Source organism: Gymnoscopelus microlampas (genome assembly GCF_963454915.1).
Source record: "Gymnoscopelus microlampas genome assembly, chromosome: 17".
Taxonomy (NCBI): domain Eukaryota; kingdom Metazoa; phylum Chordata; class Actinopteri; order Myctophiformes; family Myctophidae; genus Gymnoscopelus; species Gymnoscopelus microlampas.
Window position 1 is genome coordinate 3,934,521 of NC_139954.1, and position 17,821 is coordinate 3,952,341.

Below are 17,821 nucleotides of genomic sequence, written 5' to 3' on the forward strand. Positions count from 1 at the left end.
AAAGAAAATTTGCCAGTTGGTCAGTTAACTGGGCACTCGGACGGAATATTGTTATTCTTGACACCATGCTGGGTCTCATTCTCCAGTAATTAAAGTCATTATTCAATTGCTTCATTTCAGACCAGTGTGTGGGGTCCAGACTGCAGGTGAAGATGAACTCTCCAGACTCAGCCAGGGACATTTCTATTAAACAGGAGAAACCTGAAGACCACCCACATCTCAGTACGTATTGTCACTGTACGATAATCTTGGCAAAAAATATCATGACAATATCCGGATATTAATAGCCAATTAAATATCACTCAGTAGTCATTTGTAACATGTTTTATTCTGATTACAATATCAAAAAGCAAATCCTCTTTTTCACAAATGCAACACAAAAGTACTGGCCGTAGACCCAAAGCATTTAGAACAGGGTTTGTCTGTCACACAGCTCAAGCCGCTAAGTGCATGACGTCATGAAACGGAAGCACACTCTTTTCACAAGAGACACCAGCTTGTCCACACTGGAGAAAAACCTTTCCATTGTAACAAGAGTTTCAATGAGTCAGAGAACCTGAAGAGACACCAGCGTGTTCACACTGGAGAAAAACCTTTCTACTGTAAACATTGTGACAAGAGTTTCATTCATTCATTTGACCTGAAGAGACACCAGCGTATCCACACCGGATAAAAGCCTTTCCAGTCTAAACATTGTGAGTTTTAGAACATCACGTAATCTGAAGAAACACCAGCGTGTCCACGCGGATTTATATTATTATTAATTGGTATAGTTTGTATTAGCTCATCAGTACGGTTTATGAGGTATTCAGTGTGAACTGATCACTCTCAGCACGGCTTTTGGGAAACTCAGAAATACTTTTGTCTCTGACCTTCAAGTCTTGTAGTGTGAGAGTGTGTCAGACTTTAATATTTTAAAATCCTTTTCAAAGTCTTGTAGTGTAAAAAAATAAAGGAAATAAAAAATACTACTTTTTTAAAACACATTTAAAACTGAGATTGTAATGTAGTGGAGCCTCCGGAGGCATTTTATGTCTTTTTTTATGTATTATAGTGGATTAAAGCTTTTACACCATATCTCAGCACTCTGCAATAGTTTAATTTGATTACATGTGAGGTTGATGAATGGTAACTTAATCTTTTATTCTATTGGTGATTTCCACAGAGCACCACAGGGAGAGATCTACGCTATCAAGAGAGATGGCCTCCAAAACATCATTAACATGGTCAGAGGAACAGCGAGGGATGGACCAGAGACTGTTTGAAGCAATGCTGCAACCTGTAGTAAAGTTGTACAGGATAGGTATGTAGTGTTTTATTTACAACCTGTAGTAAAGTTGTACAGGATAGGTACTGTATGAACTGATTTATTTACAACCTGTAGTAAAGTTGTACAGGATAGGTATGAACTGATGTATTTACAACCTGTAGTAAAGTTGTACAGGATAGGCATGAACTGATTTATTTACAACCTGTAGTAAAGTTGTACAGGATAGATATGTGTATTGTTTTATTTATAGGTAGTTAAATTTACAACAACTTTCTTATAACAAAGATATAACTTGTCTCTTTTCCTCTGTTATTATTTTAGAACGAAGAAAGTGAAGTTACAGCTAAATAATGAAGAGTTGTGTTGATTGCTTGATTACTTTATTAACAAGATTGTTACTACAGTGCATGTAGTACAGTCAGAAGTTATGATAAGTCCTTATTCAATTGCTTCATTTCAGATCAGTGTGTGGAGTCCAGACTGCAGGTGAAGATAAACTCTCCAGACTCAGCCAGGGACATTTCTATTAAACAGGAGGAACCTGAAGACCACCAACTCCTCAGTGAGTTTCATGTGTTTCTTCTTCTTTAATTTCTGTTCTGTTGTAGGGCTGCCACAATGTCTCATTTTCACCATACGATAATCATAGCACAAAACATCTTGACAATGATAATATCCCAATATGTATAGCCATCATTATGATACCTCTAAAAAATATATATATATATCTTTAACATCCAAAAGCACATCCTCTTATGTGTGAATCAATGTAAAAACGAAAAGAGAAAAAAAGGCAGCATATAACTTGACAGGCTTTTTCTCAACTTCTTCATTTAACACATTCCCTGCCAGATGTTTTTTTTTTTTTACTTCCCCCACTGCCAGCATTACATTAAATGTTAAGAAAACATTTTTTAAGTAGTCACAAAATATTTTCCGTGATCACCGTCCTCACGGTGATCCCCTCATTACACACACACACAGGAGTCTCGTAGAATCGTGGAAAAAAATAATCCGATTGCGGTAATCCGTTCCATAATTGCAGCCAATTGAAAATAGCATGTTTCACCCAAAATAACATGGTAAAAAAAAAAGTACACAGGAGCCGAGATACAGGATTTTAAAGTAATAAGTTAACCAAGGAGTGAATGGAGCTAGAAATCTTTGGATCACGATATATCTGGTTCTGTGTGGATAAATTAAAAAAAAACGGTTATACTCGTAGATGGGCAGATAACGGGGTATTTTTCCAACAACGAGTATAATCGTTGTTGGTAGGTAATGTGTTAATGTTCAACCACGTGAACTCTAGCATCCCTTTTCTGGGTGGAACAATAGAGGGCTAGCTCACTAAGTATAGAGGGTTTAAGTCATTCTATCAGATGTGAAAAATACTTCCTTGGCTTTGTCTGTGCAGACATTTTGCGATGATCGGTACAGCGGGTTGTCAAGTTCGCCCCGAACACAATGACAAACAGATTCAAAGACTCACAGAACCATTTCTAGATTTTAAACTATGACCCAACTTCATGGGTGGAGAAGTTTCTGTTTCTTGATGTCATGCAGGTAAAGGCATGATCTGTGATTGGTCTACCTTTGAGGGGAAACACATACAGTACATACTGTACATACAGGTGAACCCTGTTCTATACGGCTTGACCCAAAGCCTAATTTACCCAAATCAGAGCTGACGTGTGACGTTTCATGGTTTAATATTCTTTCATAATTTAATGATTCAAATTGCAGTAACAACATTCACTTGTTTGGTAAAATAATAGATAGAAAAATAGATGTACTGTACATTTTAGGAATCCAGTATTCACTATCATGTTATTTCTCTGCTCCTAGACATCCTGCACATGGTTGTGTGTAAAGAGGAGGTTTCTCCTGAACAGGAGTGGAGCCCCAGTCTGCTCCAGGAGGAACCAGAGCCTCCACACATGAAAGAGGAACAGGAGGAGATACTTCAAAGACGTGAGCAGCCTGTTGCGTCAATGTTGACATTACTAGCAGTGAAAAGTGAAGTTGATGATGAAGACATCTCTTCACACTGTTCTGAAGTTGAAGTCGAGCTTGAATCTGACACTGAAGACAGTGATGATCGGGAGGAGACCAGTGGAGGTGTCCACACTCGTGAAAACCCTTTCCAGTGTATACTGTGTATCAAGAGTTTCAGCCGTTTATATCATCTCAAGTTACACCAGTGTGTCCACAATGGAGAAAAACCTTTCCACTGTGAACATTGCGACAAGAGTTTCATTCATTCATCTGAACTGAAGAGACACCAGCATATCCACACTGGAGAAAAACCTTTCCACTGTAAACATTGTGACAAGAGTTTCACTCAGTCAGGTGACCTGAAGAAACACCAGCGTGTTCACACTGGAGAAAAACCTTTCCACTGTAAACATTGTGACAAGAGTTTCAGTCGGTCAGATCACCTGAAGAAACACCAGCGTGTTCACACTGGAGAAAAACCTTTCCACTGTAAACATTGTGACATGAGTTTCAGTCAGTTAGTTCACCTAAAGAGCCACCAGCGTGTTCACACTGGAGAAAAACCTTTCCACTGTGAATATTGCGACAAGAGTTTCATTCAGTCATCTGGACTGAAAAGACACCAGCATATCCACACTGGAGAAAAACCTTTCCAGTGTGAACATTGCAACAAGCGTTTCAGTCAGTCACGTGACCTGAAGAGACACCAGCAGTTTACCCACACAGGAGAACACTCTTGACACATTGTTAATAGTTTGAGAAGAGTTTCAGTCAGTTAAGTGCTCTGAATAGACATCAGTGCATTCACACCAAAAGGGGAAAAAAGAAAAAATGTTCCAATATAAATTACCTCACTGGAAGGATCCAATTAACTCATTCACTGCCAGAATTATTGCTGGCCGCGTTTGCCCACTGCCAGAGATTTTTCATTGAAAAAAAAGTACTCAGGAGCTGAGATACAGAATTTTTAAGTTTTAAGTTAACAAGGAAGTGGATGGGAGTCTTTTCCTTCGAAAAATCATATCTCCTTGGTCTTTGGGCAGAAAAAAATAAAAAAACGTTTTTTTACGTCTGTGGCAGGATTGGTAAACGGGAATAATTACGTTTATTACGTCCGTGGCAGTGGATGAGTTAAACAGCTTAATTAAACAACGAAACGCGTCGTGCTAAATAAAAGCTTAAAAATGAAGCATTAATGGAGTCTTGAGTCCATCGTCATTTGGAGTGTGCGGTTCCTTCCTAAGAGAAGCAGAGGGGAGGTTTATTTCTTTCTTATATGCATCATCTTGCCAAACCAGCACCTCCACCCTGGATGTGCACGAGAGCTACCTGTTTGTATATATATATATATATATATGTATATATATATGTATATATATATGTATATATATATGTATATATATATATATATATATATATATATATATATATATATATATATATTTTTTTTTTTTTTTTTTTTTTTTTTTTTTATTCGGGTTTGTTTGTGGTTCTCTGAGTTATAGTGACATGGTCGTGGTCCTGCCTATACTGTATGTGCGTATCAGGTTTGTTTATTGAGTCAGAGTGACGTGGCCGGAGTCCACCCGCCCACCCTCCACTTTTAACATAGGATTTAAAAAAACATTTTGAAATACTGAATTTAGCCGATCTACATTGATGCATTGTGATCTTGTAGATCGGTTATTGTCTAAGCAATCCTGGGCGCTACACTCCCTCTGCCAGCCTAGGGAGAGCCTACAGCCGAGCTCATGCCTCCTTCAATGCATGAGAGCTAGCAAGCCGCTTCTTTTCACCTGACAGGGGGGAGTTTCCCTGGTTAGACATAGTGCGTGGAAGGAACACGTTATTCCATTCCCCTCCATCAGGTGCCCCGGCTGACCAGGGGGAGGCAGTATAGAGACCAGGATTACTTTTCACTATTTTTAAATGTTTTTGAAAATACATTTTAAAAATGCCTAATGAGATTGTCATAAGGGACATGGTGTTGCGCAAGTTAGAGCCCTCAGTCTTAAAGGGACAGTACTGCACCAGTGCTACCAGTGGAAAAGTTAGTATGGAGTCCTGTCTGATCTGAAATGACTACTGATTGATTTGATTGGTTCAGTTTCTGCCATATTACATTTACCTGTCCATGCTTCAAATGACTGTTTAAAATTGTTGAAACCTGGCACCCAATTTTAATCTACAATTAAATATGAATGAATTATTGATGTAATATAGATAATTATGTTCTGTAGTGTTTTACACATGACCAACAGGCAATGATTTGAGAAGTATATTGTGAGAGAAATGTATGCGCTGCACCACTGGCAACGGTACCCCCTAGGCAGGGCCAGGAGGAATTTGGATGGGGCAAGTAGATTAAAGAAGTACTTGTAGGAAAAAGAAAATCCTTCATGTCAGACTCACTTATACTATATGTTGGCAGAGTTACACTGCAGCGATCTGCATGTGTACCAAAACACTTAGGTGAAATGATACAGACGGAGGAATAAGGAGGACAAGGAGACATCAGGCATCATCTCAACCCATTCATATAGAACTGGGGCATGTTTATTAAGTCACTCATAATAGTAGGGAAAATATGGATTTCAGAAAGAGGACTGTGTTTCAATGCAGGAACACACCCCAGCATCATTATATAGTGGCTGATAGAGGGGGGGAAATGGAGAAAAAAATATATATAAATATTTTTTAAATTTAGGCTTCAAGTTTCCTAGTATACCTTTAATGAAGAGTGGTTTAACTGATTTGTATGACATATTAACACATTAAGGCTGGGGACCCCCTGGAACCCCCTCAAGGACTTCTGGGGGTCCCCAGACCCCACATTGAGAACCACAGAGCTAGATGTGCTGTTATTTTATTGTGACGTGTTGTCAAATTGCCTCATTTTCTGGACCCCCTCGAAAATGAGATGTTACAGTTCACCTGTTCATTGATGCTTTCAATACATTCTGACAATACATTCAATTGGCATAGGCCTCTGTCTGACCTGCAGTATTTGCTTCACATTGTCTTGTGGAATATGTGTAATGTGCCTTTTTAAAACCTTGTTCTATTCTTCTCGATGATACAGATATTGTTGTACCGTGTAATGAGGGATAGAATATAGTAACTTTTAAGAACAGGACACTGGTATTTTACTCTAGCAGTGTACACTCGTGTAGCTACTATGAATTGCTCCTCCTCCTCACCTATAAAGCTCTCCATGCCCTAGCCCCACGGTACCTGTCAGACCTCCTCGATGATTACTCCCCAGCGCGGAACCTGAGGTCTTCTGACTTGGGGCTCCTCACCATCCCTCACAGCAATAAGCGGACCCTCGGCGATATGAGCTTTCAGTGCATGCAGCCCCTGCCCTCTGGAACTCTCTCCCCATGGAGATTCGCCAGACACCAACATCGACTCTTTCAAGTCCGCACTGAAGAGACACTTTACTCAGGCTTTTGGTAAATAGTTTGTTTATTTATTTATTGTATTGTAAAGTGTCCTTGGGTTTTTGAAAGGCACTATATACATTCAAGTTATTATTATTATAATTATTATTATATCTAAACATTGAATCAAGCAACTTAAAAACAGTGTGGGGCGCACACAAACGCCTGGGTAGATTAAAATGACCCCAGGAGTAAAAAAAAAAAAACATATTCCACATATTCCATCAACAGAATATATAACTCTCAGAGGAGGACGAGTAATTTATTGGCATCTGAAGGGTGTGTGTGTGTGTGTGTGTGTGTGTGTGTGTGTCTGTGTGTGTGTGTGTGTGTGTGTGTGTGTGTGCGTGCGTGCGTGTGCGTGCGCGTAGAGCAAGAGACTGCACCTCTGGCTGTGTGCAGAGTCAAAATATCACTCAACATGCTAACATCAGCAGAACACTCATTATTACACCGTGTAGATACCCCCCCCCCCCTCCACACACACACACACACACACACACACACACACACACACAAATGTGCGCAGGTTTCCTTCTTGCAGTCCCACTCATACATACTTCGAGCATACTCTTTCTCTCTCTTCCTATTTCTCCCTCTCTCTATCTATCATCACACCTTTCTCTCTCTCCCCCCCCCCCTCCACCTGTCGAGAATAGAGCCCTGGGGGGGCCCCCGGTCGACTAAGTACATACGGTAGGTTTCTAAGTGGTTTTAAATACAATATTGACATAAGGAGTAGCGTTTCCTCCTGGATGCTGTGGGAAACTATTCAGGTAGGCTTCAACTCAAACAGTAACCTACAGTAGGTTAGATACGACGAAAATAGCAAATAGATCTGCTATTTTCACTATTTTTAAATCTTGTTGACATGTTTTTTAAACTTTCCATCTATAATGACATGCCCAACATAGCAAACAATTATTAATCGATTATTCTATTAAATGATCAGTTAAATCGATCAAGTTTGATGAACTTTTGCACCCATCGTGTTCAGGGAGACAAGCCGCGTGATCTAGCTGTTGACTGGAGACGGTGCAGGTTTCTCTGGGACCATGGCTTCCCTGGGAGACGCTATCTTCATCAGGTACGTCTGCATGTGGGCTTTCAGCACTATCATCAGTACTGTCACATATTTTATATTAATTTGTTGGATTCATAGCGTGTATTTTCCGATATTTAAACCCTCAGTACTTAGTACCCTCAAACTCTCAATACCTACTCTTTTTCCCTCTACACCAAATCTCTTTGCCGAAAATAGCCGCTCTACAAGCTCACAATGTGTTGCAGTGCAATGTGTTGTGAGCTTGTAGATCTGCTATTTTTGGTGAATGTTTCCCCAGAATAGGGATGCTTGGGTTCAAGTGCTTAATGAAAAAAAAGTTCCTATCACACAAACATTTGGCGGCCCCCCTGTAGTACTCTACGGACCCCTTAGCAGTCCCGGACCTCCTGTTGAAGAGCCATGATATAGGCAATAAATGTACCATGTGTTGCTAATGTGTGGGCCACAATTTATACTCAATGAAAGTTTGAGGCGCTGATTAATGGTGGAGATTAGAGTTTAACGTGTTTAATATTATTAAGGGACCATTTGATATTTAATTTGATTTGATGGTTAACTATCAATACACCTTGGTGGTGAAAACACTGATGTATTTCTCTATATTTGCAGTATGGTTATCGTCATTGTCACATTTTCAGCCATCATCATCCTCATACTGGCCCTGGCAGCAGGTAAGATGTTTGTGAACTTGTGGGGGTCTTTAGGTTATTGTGGGCCAAGTGGGCCCACAAATAATTGGCAAAACACTAAGATTGTGTTGATATATATTGATATATATATATTGGCGAAAGGGCCTTTCTGTGTGGAGTTTGCATGTTCTCCACGTGTCCCCTAGGGTAGGTACCCTCACAAAAGGCTGCCTCCCCCTGGCCAGCCGGGGCGCCTGATGGAGGGGAAGGGAACTGGTTGGAATAACGTGTTCCTTCCACGCGCTACGTCCAACCAGGAAAACTCTCCCCTGTCAGGTGATAAGAAGGTCAGTTGGCTCTCATGCATGCCCTGGCCTCCCTAGGTTGGCAGAGGGAAGGTAGTGCCCAGGATTACATAGACAATTGGCACTGGGTGTAAAAAAAATGGGGTTAAAAAATCGTGGGATAAAACTTTAAGTAAAAAAAAAAAATTATTGTATTGATAATATAACAAAACAAATTAAGTAGAGGAAAATGACATGTTTTTTTCTTTTAAACCTTGAATCATTTTATTACATTACATTACATTACAGTCATTTAGCAGACGCTTTTATCCAAAGCGACTTACAATAAGTGCATTCAACATAGGTAGGGAACAAAACTAGCTACTAATCACCAGAAGTCCTAAGTGCATTTTCTGCTAAAACAAGCAACTAAGAGTATACCTAGCGCTAAGGGAAAAGTGCAATATTGATGTACGCATCGTTGCTAACAGGGATAACAGTATATGCAACAGTGATGTCTTATTATATTAATGTATGCATGGAGCTCATTGCTAACAGGGATGACAGTGTGTTTGGGTAAGGTAATCGCTTCATGTCAATGATGTCTGTCTTTGCTGACTCTCTTGAACTCATTAAACTACAGTATGTCATTGCTGTCAGGCAGAAACCTCCTACATCCATTATTTTAACTGTTGGGTTTTTCCCCCGGTAAATGAATGTCCCCACTCCGTCATACTGTAGTTGCAGAAATAGCCGATCTACAACCTATGTAGAATGGCTATGTTTGCTATACTTTGAATTTGAATTCAAAAGTAGCAATCTACATGCTCGAAATGCTACGTTTGATGCTTTTGTGTGACGCTGTAGTAAGATCAAGTAGGGCGTTAATTTACGAAAAAAATACAAAAAATTACAATATGGAGATAAGAGGTTTCTGCACGACAGCAACGATTTACAGTTAACCAGAGGCCCCCAGGGCTCTGTATTCTGACCCTGCTGCTCGGAAACACTCACAGACACATCTGCAGCTTAAGGACCTGATCTGACTTTGGCCTTTTAAAAGTTTACTGTCTGATCTGATAGCAGACTAATGGTTTAATTTATGATTTCTATAAGGTGCTATTATATTGTTCCTTATGACATATGTTGCACTCTTAACCCAATTAGACTGGGAACCCCTATACGTAACTATTCCTTTCAATCTGGGAACCCCTTTTGGGGTGATTGTTGCTATGTACAGTATATAGCAACATAATTCTTTTTTTCTTTTTTTTTTAAATAAATATTTGAAGTGTTTCAGAAAACTTAGGTCAGTTTTTAGAATCAGCCTCAGGTCTAAATGGGTTAAATAATCTATAATGTTCTATTTTTTATGTAAATGTTTGTATGTTGTTTGTTGTAAGTTGTCATAAAAAAAGCCCCCTCCTGTTTTCTGCGCCACACTAAATACCTTCACCGAAAAATACGCTGAAAACCTAATGTTTGCCCCAGAATGGGGACACACCGGGGTGTGTGTGTGTGTGTGTGTGTGTGTGTGTGTGTGTGTGTGTGTGTGTGTGTGTGTGTGTGTGTGTGTGTGTGTGTGTGTGTGTGTGTGTGTGTGTGTGTGTGTGTGCGTGCGTGCGTGCGTGCGTGCGTGCGTGCGTGCGTGCGTGCGTGTGCATTCACAGACTTTAATGCAATAGGCTCTATGCACAGCAGCCATATTGGGAATGAATTGGGCCCCTTCCTTACTTCCTTCACAGGTGTTACCAATAATACTAATTAAGGCTCTGTTCCATTTAGTGTAGCACAGTGGTTGTCTTATTTTCAAGGACCCCCATAACTCTGAGAGTGTACAAATGGAACCAAATGGACGGGTCCATTTGGTTCCATTTGTACACTCTCAGAGTTACACACCCACCATAAGGGGCCATTTGGGAACCAAAATGGAGTGTTTCTAGTGAGGAGCCAACATGCACAATATCAGCACCCTGACCAGAATGGAACAGAGCCTTCATTAGTATCATTGGTAACACCTGTGAAGGAAGTAAGAAGAGGCCCAATTTCTCTCCAAAATGGCTGCTGTGCATAGAGCCTATTGATTGTGTCTGAGATTGTAAATGATTGAATATTTTGTGTGTAGAGAAAATCCTTCAAGGACAATCCTTGTTCAACAGAAAACAACAGGCAATCCTCTCCTTCTCCCGGAGCTCAGAGCGACAACAAATGGCCCGTGGGCAACCTGGGACAAGACCTCCTTCTGAGCTGCTACCTGCCCTCCAGACCGGCCAGCGATGTGTCGGTCACCTGGAGGAAGGAGGGGCTTAGCGGCCTGGTCTACTGCTTTCGGCACGGAATCGCGGTCCTCAAGGACCAGAGCGCCACCTTCCAGGACAGAACGCACGTCTTCCCTGACGCCATCGTCGACGGGAATGTTTCTCTGCTGCTCAGGAGGGTGAGGCGGAGCGACCAGGGCGTCTACAGCTGCCGGGTGGACACCTCCACCGGGGGCAGCAGCGTTGATGTGGACCTTAAAGTAGGAGGTAAGAAGATTGGAGCCCCGACACATGACGGATGTTTGGGTTCCGTTGCCGATCCCGATGTTGAAGAGAACTAGACCATGTGTTTTGACCCATATTTTGTTAAGAAAAAAAGTATGAAATCTTGAAATATGTTGGAAAAAAAAATACTTTTTTTGATAGATTAATTTGAATTAAGTAGACCCCAACCTAATTAAACTTTGAATTATGCAATGAACAAGTAAATACAAAATACACAAACTATTTTTTTAACCACTTAAGCCCTATTTAAACATAAAATAAAGACAATCTACAAGCTCACAACTTGTAGATCTGCTATTTTAGGAAGAAAAAGAGGAAATAATCTGGACACATCGAATGCATAATTGCCCATACTGATGTTGTCTAAGAAGTCAAATAATGACCGATATATACTTCAGTTTTTTACTTTTAGCAGCACTTACATCTATGAGGCAAAGACAACAAGATCAACCAGCTGCTTCTGAAGCTGAGCTCATCCTAGGAACCGACTCTAACAAACCTACTGTAAGCCCAGTGCTTTCCAAACCAATCCTGATACTGCCCCATGATGAATTGGTTCTGTGGTGTTGTTTTTTTGTTTTGTTTTTAGATGTCACCAGATGTACAGTAACATTAAAGGTGCAGAGAGTGATTTTCTTTTGTTGAAATTAGTGTTAAATAGCTCTACGTTCTGATAATCATTGCTATTGAGTGTTTGTTTAGCAACATCTTTAGTCTTTAGTAATCAGATAATACATTTTCAGGTCGGGATACAAATTTCATCCAATCAGGAGAAGAACTTATACAGGATACAAGTGAAATTGAAAGTGATGAAAAAATAAATGAGCAGACAAAATTGGAACTGGAACACTAGCTGGTGAGATTGGGAGACCCGGACCCCTGTCACTGAACAAACAGGGGTAATGTCTGCATTCCGACATCTCACTACTCCGACTAGTGGCTTCCGCGTGCAGTTAGGGTTAGGGTTAGTTAACGTCGGAAAGGCGACATGTCGGAAAGGCGACATGTAACCGAACAAACATTCTATAGCAATGATCACTATCAGATTGTCTGGCTACGCGAGACTAGGGGGCACAGTGTGCAAGGTACCAAGCATTTGAATTCCCACTATTGTTCCTTTTCGCAGCCTTTTCCGTGCCCTCGTTCGCCTACTCCTCGGGCGTATTGACGGCTACGGCACAAAGATGGCTCCCCAAACCCAACGTCACATGGCTGGACCGCGGCGGGAAGGTCCTGAGCGGCAACACAACGTTTTCCCAGAACTCTGCCGGGATCTTCAGTTTCGTCAGCAGCCTGCAGCCTGTCAGCCACAACTACTCCTACTATACCTGCCGCATCCAAAGCAGTGTGGTGATAGTTGTTGGCGAGGCAACTATAACAGGTACATGACATGCACTGCATGGCGCCTAAACCATGGAGCCACAGAGAGCACGTGCTCCCCCATGCTACCATTGCCCGTTGCCCGGCGCCCCTCCCGCGGCACACACATTTTATTGCAAGAGTTTTTGAAAATAGCAGATCTACAAGCTCACAACGCAACGCGTTGTGAGCTTGTAGATCGGCTATTTACAAATAGCCATTGCCTAGGTTTAAAGTGCTCGTGTGACCTAATAGTTGCTACTTTTGGGTCTGTTTTCCTAGACCTGGTTGCTTATTTCTGCAACACTGCAACATAAACGTATCGACTTGTTTAGATAGATGACAAGCGACCAAGAGAAGGTGCTTATGTATAGATGGATAGATACCGTTATTGATCCCGCGGGGGAATTTCAGTCGCCCAGAGGCAGCACAGCACAGCAGTTAGAGTTACAAAGTTACAGATACAGAGTAGGGAAAGTACTGTCGGATACAGCAATACAAAGGTAAGACATAACAATAAGAAGGACCATCAACATTGAACAACAGTATACAAAAGTATACTCATATACAACTATCCTGCACTATGCAGAAGAAAAATCACACCCTGTGTGAAGGAAGCGGTGCCTTTGGGGCGGGCCTTAACTCATTTCAATGCGTCCCTATTGGTGGTCTGAGTCCACTTACCAAATGTGTACTTGGTAGCATGCTGCAAACTGGAATGATGGCTGTTTAAAGCCCAGCCAATGGGCAGACAGAGGGGGCGGGGCTTAATTAATGACAGTTAGTCCCTATTGCTGGCTTTAGTCCATGTACAAAATTTGTACTCCATAGCATGCTGCAAACTTGAGTTATGGCTGTTTGAAGGCCAGCCAATGGGAAGACAGAGGGGGTGGGGCTTCAGCAGTTCTTGCTGGTCCCTATTGGTGGTCTAAGTCCACATACCAAATGTGGAATTGGTGGAATGCTGCAAACTGGAGTTATAGCTGTTTAAAATCCCGTGCTCATCCCGTGCTCATACGGGCGCGGGGGGGTCCCTGGACCCCTCTTTGATAACTTCATGAATTCATGCTCGTGCCTATTGGTGGTCTAAGTCCACATACCAAATGTGGACTTGGTGGCATGCTGCAAACTGGAGTTATAGCTGTTTAAAATCCCGTGCTCATCCCGTGCTCATACGGGCGCGGGGGGTCCCTGGACCCCTCTTTGATAACTTCATCAATTCATGCTCGTGCCTATTGGTGGTCTAAGTCCACATACCAAATGTGGACTTGGTGGCATGCTGCAAACTGGAGTTATAGCTGTTTAAAATCCCGTGCTCATCCCGTGCTCATGCGGGCGCTGGGGGTCCCTGGACCCCTCTTTGATAACGTCATCAATTCATGCTCGTCCCTATTGGTGGTCTAAGTCCACATATCAAATTTGGACGTGGTGGCATGCTGCAAACTGAAGTTATAGCTGTTTGCTTCTTTGCCGTGCTCATCCCGCGCTCATACGGACGGACGGACGGACGGACACAGAGACAAAGTCAAGCTTAGAGCGGTTGGCACCGCTAAAAACAACAACAACAGCACTGCCCAGATCAATATATCGTTGCTGTTGGGCAGAAACCTCATATCATAATTCAGCTTTACAACTAGATGCCCGAACCTCTAGTTGTATAAAGTTGTGTTGCAGATTAAACTTTCTGCCGGACCGGAAGATGTATGATTTATAACAACAGCGATGAAATGTGTTTCTTTTTTTTCACAGACAGAGGAGTTGCTGTAAGGAATTTCCTCACCTATGGATCTGCATCACCCCTAGCGACCTCTAAACAGCTGACTCTCATGTCAACATGTTTACTCCTCTCCATCACTTCTCTGATCTGATCACGTTATTATACAAGATTACACACCTGTGAAATGGCCTAAGAACAAGTGGTTGAGCACTAATTGTCAATCACTTTCCCCTTAAAATGTAGTGACACACGTGCAAAAATGTATGTACTTGACATAAGAAGGACATTGGGTACAGATACTGTATTATAAGTACTTTGGGTCCGGGGACCGCCAGGGGTCTTTGAGGGGGTTCCAGTTGGTCCCCAGAAAAATGAGGAACGGATTTAACACTTAAACGCCATGTATTCATTTTTTGGACTATCCAAAAATATCTTGTCTTTGGGCGCCAATAGCCGAGGGTTAAGGCACGTACCAGGCTCTGATGCCTGACAGCAAGTCCTGGGTTCAATTCCCGAGCCGGACGGACCTTTGCTGCGTGCCACCCCCTGACTCTCTCTGTCCCTGTTTCCTGTCTCTCTCTACTGTACTATCAATACATATAGTGGCTGTGTACCCCCATCTCGGGTGCATTTCTCCTTTCCGACATGTCGCCTTTCCGACGTTGACTAACCCTATACCTAACCCTAACCCTAACCTTAACCGCACGCGGAAGCCACTAGTCGGAGTGGTGAGATGTCGGAATGGAAGGAGCACCCCCCCCATCTCATAAGAGAAGATATGTCAACATTTTTGGAAAATAGACGATCTACAACCTCACAATTTAGTTATTTTGGAATAGCTTAATAGCCCTGGGGGTCCCTGGACCCCACCCCAGAGAACCAGTGCAATGCAGCATGGGCTACATTTGCTGTTAATGTATTTCAGTTTGATGTTGTCACTGTGTTAACAGGTTCATGTGTCAACTCCTAGATAGGTGCAAAGGTGCAATTTACTGCAATAACGGGCACAGTGGTATAAAGCATTTGGTAGCCGAAAAACATCCCTGTGTACCAAAGCAAACAGTTGGCACCAAAATATAGCAAGAGGGCAGTGTGCAGGCACACACCACCACACTACGCCAGTAATAATAATAATAATAATAATAATAATAATAACCTGAATTTATATAGCACCTTTCAGAAACCCAAGGACGCTTTACAGTACACAAAATAAACAAATTAATTGCCAAAAGCCTGAGTAAATAAGTGTCTCTTCAGTGCGGAAAAACATACTCCAGTGGCTGATAACTGCTGTATGGAGGTAAATAATGGCTAAAAAATGCATGTAAGCTTTCAAATGATGTGTCATACATTGAATTGAAGATATTTGAAGAAGATATGATATTTGAATGTTGTTTAACATCAAACCAAAAAGCAGAGAAAAAAGGGTCTCAAAGTTTGTGAATATTGTCACACTACTAGCTGTGAGTAGTTCAACATCACATTGAACTAGATATCATGCATAGACGAATGACCCTTTTTTGGGTGTACTTTTGGGAAGAGGAAATGACTAGGAGGGGGTTATTGTCATTTTAAGAGCCATATTTGATGTATGGTGTTCAGTTACATCACCAGAGGGTGCAGTCAAGGCCAAGGCAAGGTAAATAAATAGAAGAAGGTACTGTCTGTACCTTCTTCTATCATAGCTTTGGGCCAATTAAGGCTGGCCGGATACTTAAATGGAGGTGTTAAGCAAGCGCAGGTGTTACTGATTGACGGGAGAAGGCAACAGGTCTTTTTTATTGTGCTTTGTGACTGTGATCAAGAGTTTGTGTACTGTGCTGTGCCTTACAGGAATAATTCACCCAAAAAAACGTACTTTCTATCCATTACACACCCCATGAAGCTTTTTTGTTTTTGTCGCATTCCTTAGCCAATAATTTGATAACTCCTATAGGAGACACAAAGAGTCTACTTTGTGTCTCCTACCGGATACATTAGCCAGTAGGAGACTGTAATAGAATTATTGGCTTAGGAATGCGACAAAAACAAATAAAAATCCATGAATTCAATGCTTCATGGGTTTGTACATGATAGAAAATAAGTATTTTTTGGGGTGAACTGCTCCTTTAATATTTTGTATCCTGAGAGTGACGGACAGTTTTGGTTGGAAGAGAAAATAAATAATTGTATTATGAACTTCATGAAAATGTTTGGACATCGTTTTTCAAGGCCGGGCACACGTCTAAACAATCATTCCTGTCAGCTACCAGTAGTGTTCAGGTACAGAGGACTTTGTCACTACAATTTAGGTCAGAAACTGCTTTGTTTATCCACGGGAGCTGAGGTGTCATTTTGTAGACCGGGCCCAGTGGTGGAAAAAGTACTCAAATGTTTTACTTAAGTAAAAGTATCAATACTGCAATGTAGAAGTACTCTGTTACAAGTAAAAGTCAAAATTCTAAATTTACTTGAGTAAAAGTACAAAAGTATTGGTATCAAAATGTACTTAAAATACCAAAAGTAAAAGTGCTAAAATGTTTGAAAATAGCTGATCTACAAGCGCTTGTAGTTCAGCTATTTTCAAATAGCCTAGGTATAAAATAGGGCTAAAGTGGTTAATGTATGTTTTATAATGTAATACATTTATATCTGCAAAGTAACAAGTAACTAAAGTTTTCAAATAATTGTAGTGGAGTAAAAGTACAATATTTGCCTCTGAGATGTAGTGGAGTAGAAGTAAAAGTATAGACGTTTGGAAATACTCCGGTAAAGTAAAAGCACCTCAAAATTGTACTTAAGTACAGTACTTGAGTAAATGTATTTAGTTACTTTACACCACTAACCGGGCCCTGATCAGGGCCCCCCAAACCAATGCTGAGTCCCATGTGCTGCTGCTTCAGACGAGCACTGTACTGATGGATTATGGTGCGATATAAGTTAATTAGCGTGCGGTGGTGGACTGGCCTACAGCACATCTGACTGCAGCGGTCTACTGCAACTTCTGTGGATTTTATCGATTAGCCTACCGAAGCTATACTGGGGTGTTACCGGGACATCAATCAACAGCAGAGATCATCGGAGCCAGGCACCATGCAGACCATGTTCAGCGCTGACCACCGTAAATATGTGTGCAGTGGCGGAACAAGTCAAAGCCGGGGCCGGGAGGAAGAGCGCATGATCGGGCCCCCCACCAAACCGATGCTGTAGGTACAGTCCCATGCGCCGCTGCTTCAGACGAGCACTATACCGACGCATTATGGTGCGATATATTAAAGTATTATCACCATACCCCTTTCAACTACTTCTACCATCTGTAGGCCTCCATTGTGTCTAAATGAAATTTGGGTAAAATCGTCACAAACAGCTTCCAAAAAAGTCATCATCATCAATCATTTGACAATAGTCCTCCACCTGTTGCAACTCCAGATGAAGCTGACGTTACAGTGATTCATCCAACACACTAGGGAGCCACATTATACTCTGACCGTCACTGTCTGCAAGAATGTGATGTTAGTAAATAGAAGTTCATT

The 17,821-nt window shown here is 41.5% G+C and overlaps 2 protein-coding genes across 2 annotated transcripts in view; both read left to right on the forward strand.

The window, feature by feature from the left end:
- The window catches only part of LOC311064028 (uncharacterized protein), a 42,578-nt gene extending 38,444 nt beyond the window's left edge, over nt 1-4,134 (forward strand). Inside the window, exons 4-7 of the mRNA XM_084083743.1 lie at nt 121-222; nt 1,166-1,303; nt 1,731-1,832; nt 3,119-4,134. Of these exons, the coding sequence (XP_083939869.1) occupies nt 121-222; nt 1,166-1,303; nt 1,731-1,832; nt 3,119-4,008 (1,232 nt within the window). The 3' untranslated portion in view covers nt 4,009-4,134. The remainder of the gene's footprint in view (nt 1-120; nt 223-1,165; nt 1,304-1,730; nt 1,833-3,118) is intronic.
- Nucleotides 4,135-7,766: 3,632 nt separating this feature from the next.
- On the forward strand, nt 7,767-15,279 carry LOC311065187 (V-set domain-containing T-cell activation inhibitor 1-like; the record flags this gene model as incomplete). The annotated part of the gene is made up of 5 exons (XM_084085404.1): nt 7,767-7,798; nt 8,387-8,448; nt 10,850-11,215; nt 12,360-12,614; nt 15,260-15,279. 5 exons carry the CDS (start codon nt 7,767-7,769, stop codon nt 15,277-15,279), a joined length of 735 nt encoding a protein of 244 aa, XP_083941530.1.
- Nucleotides 15,280-17,821: the final 2,542 nt, after the last annotated feature.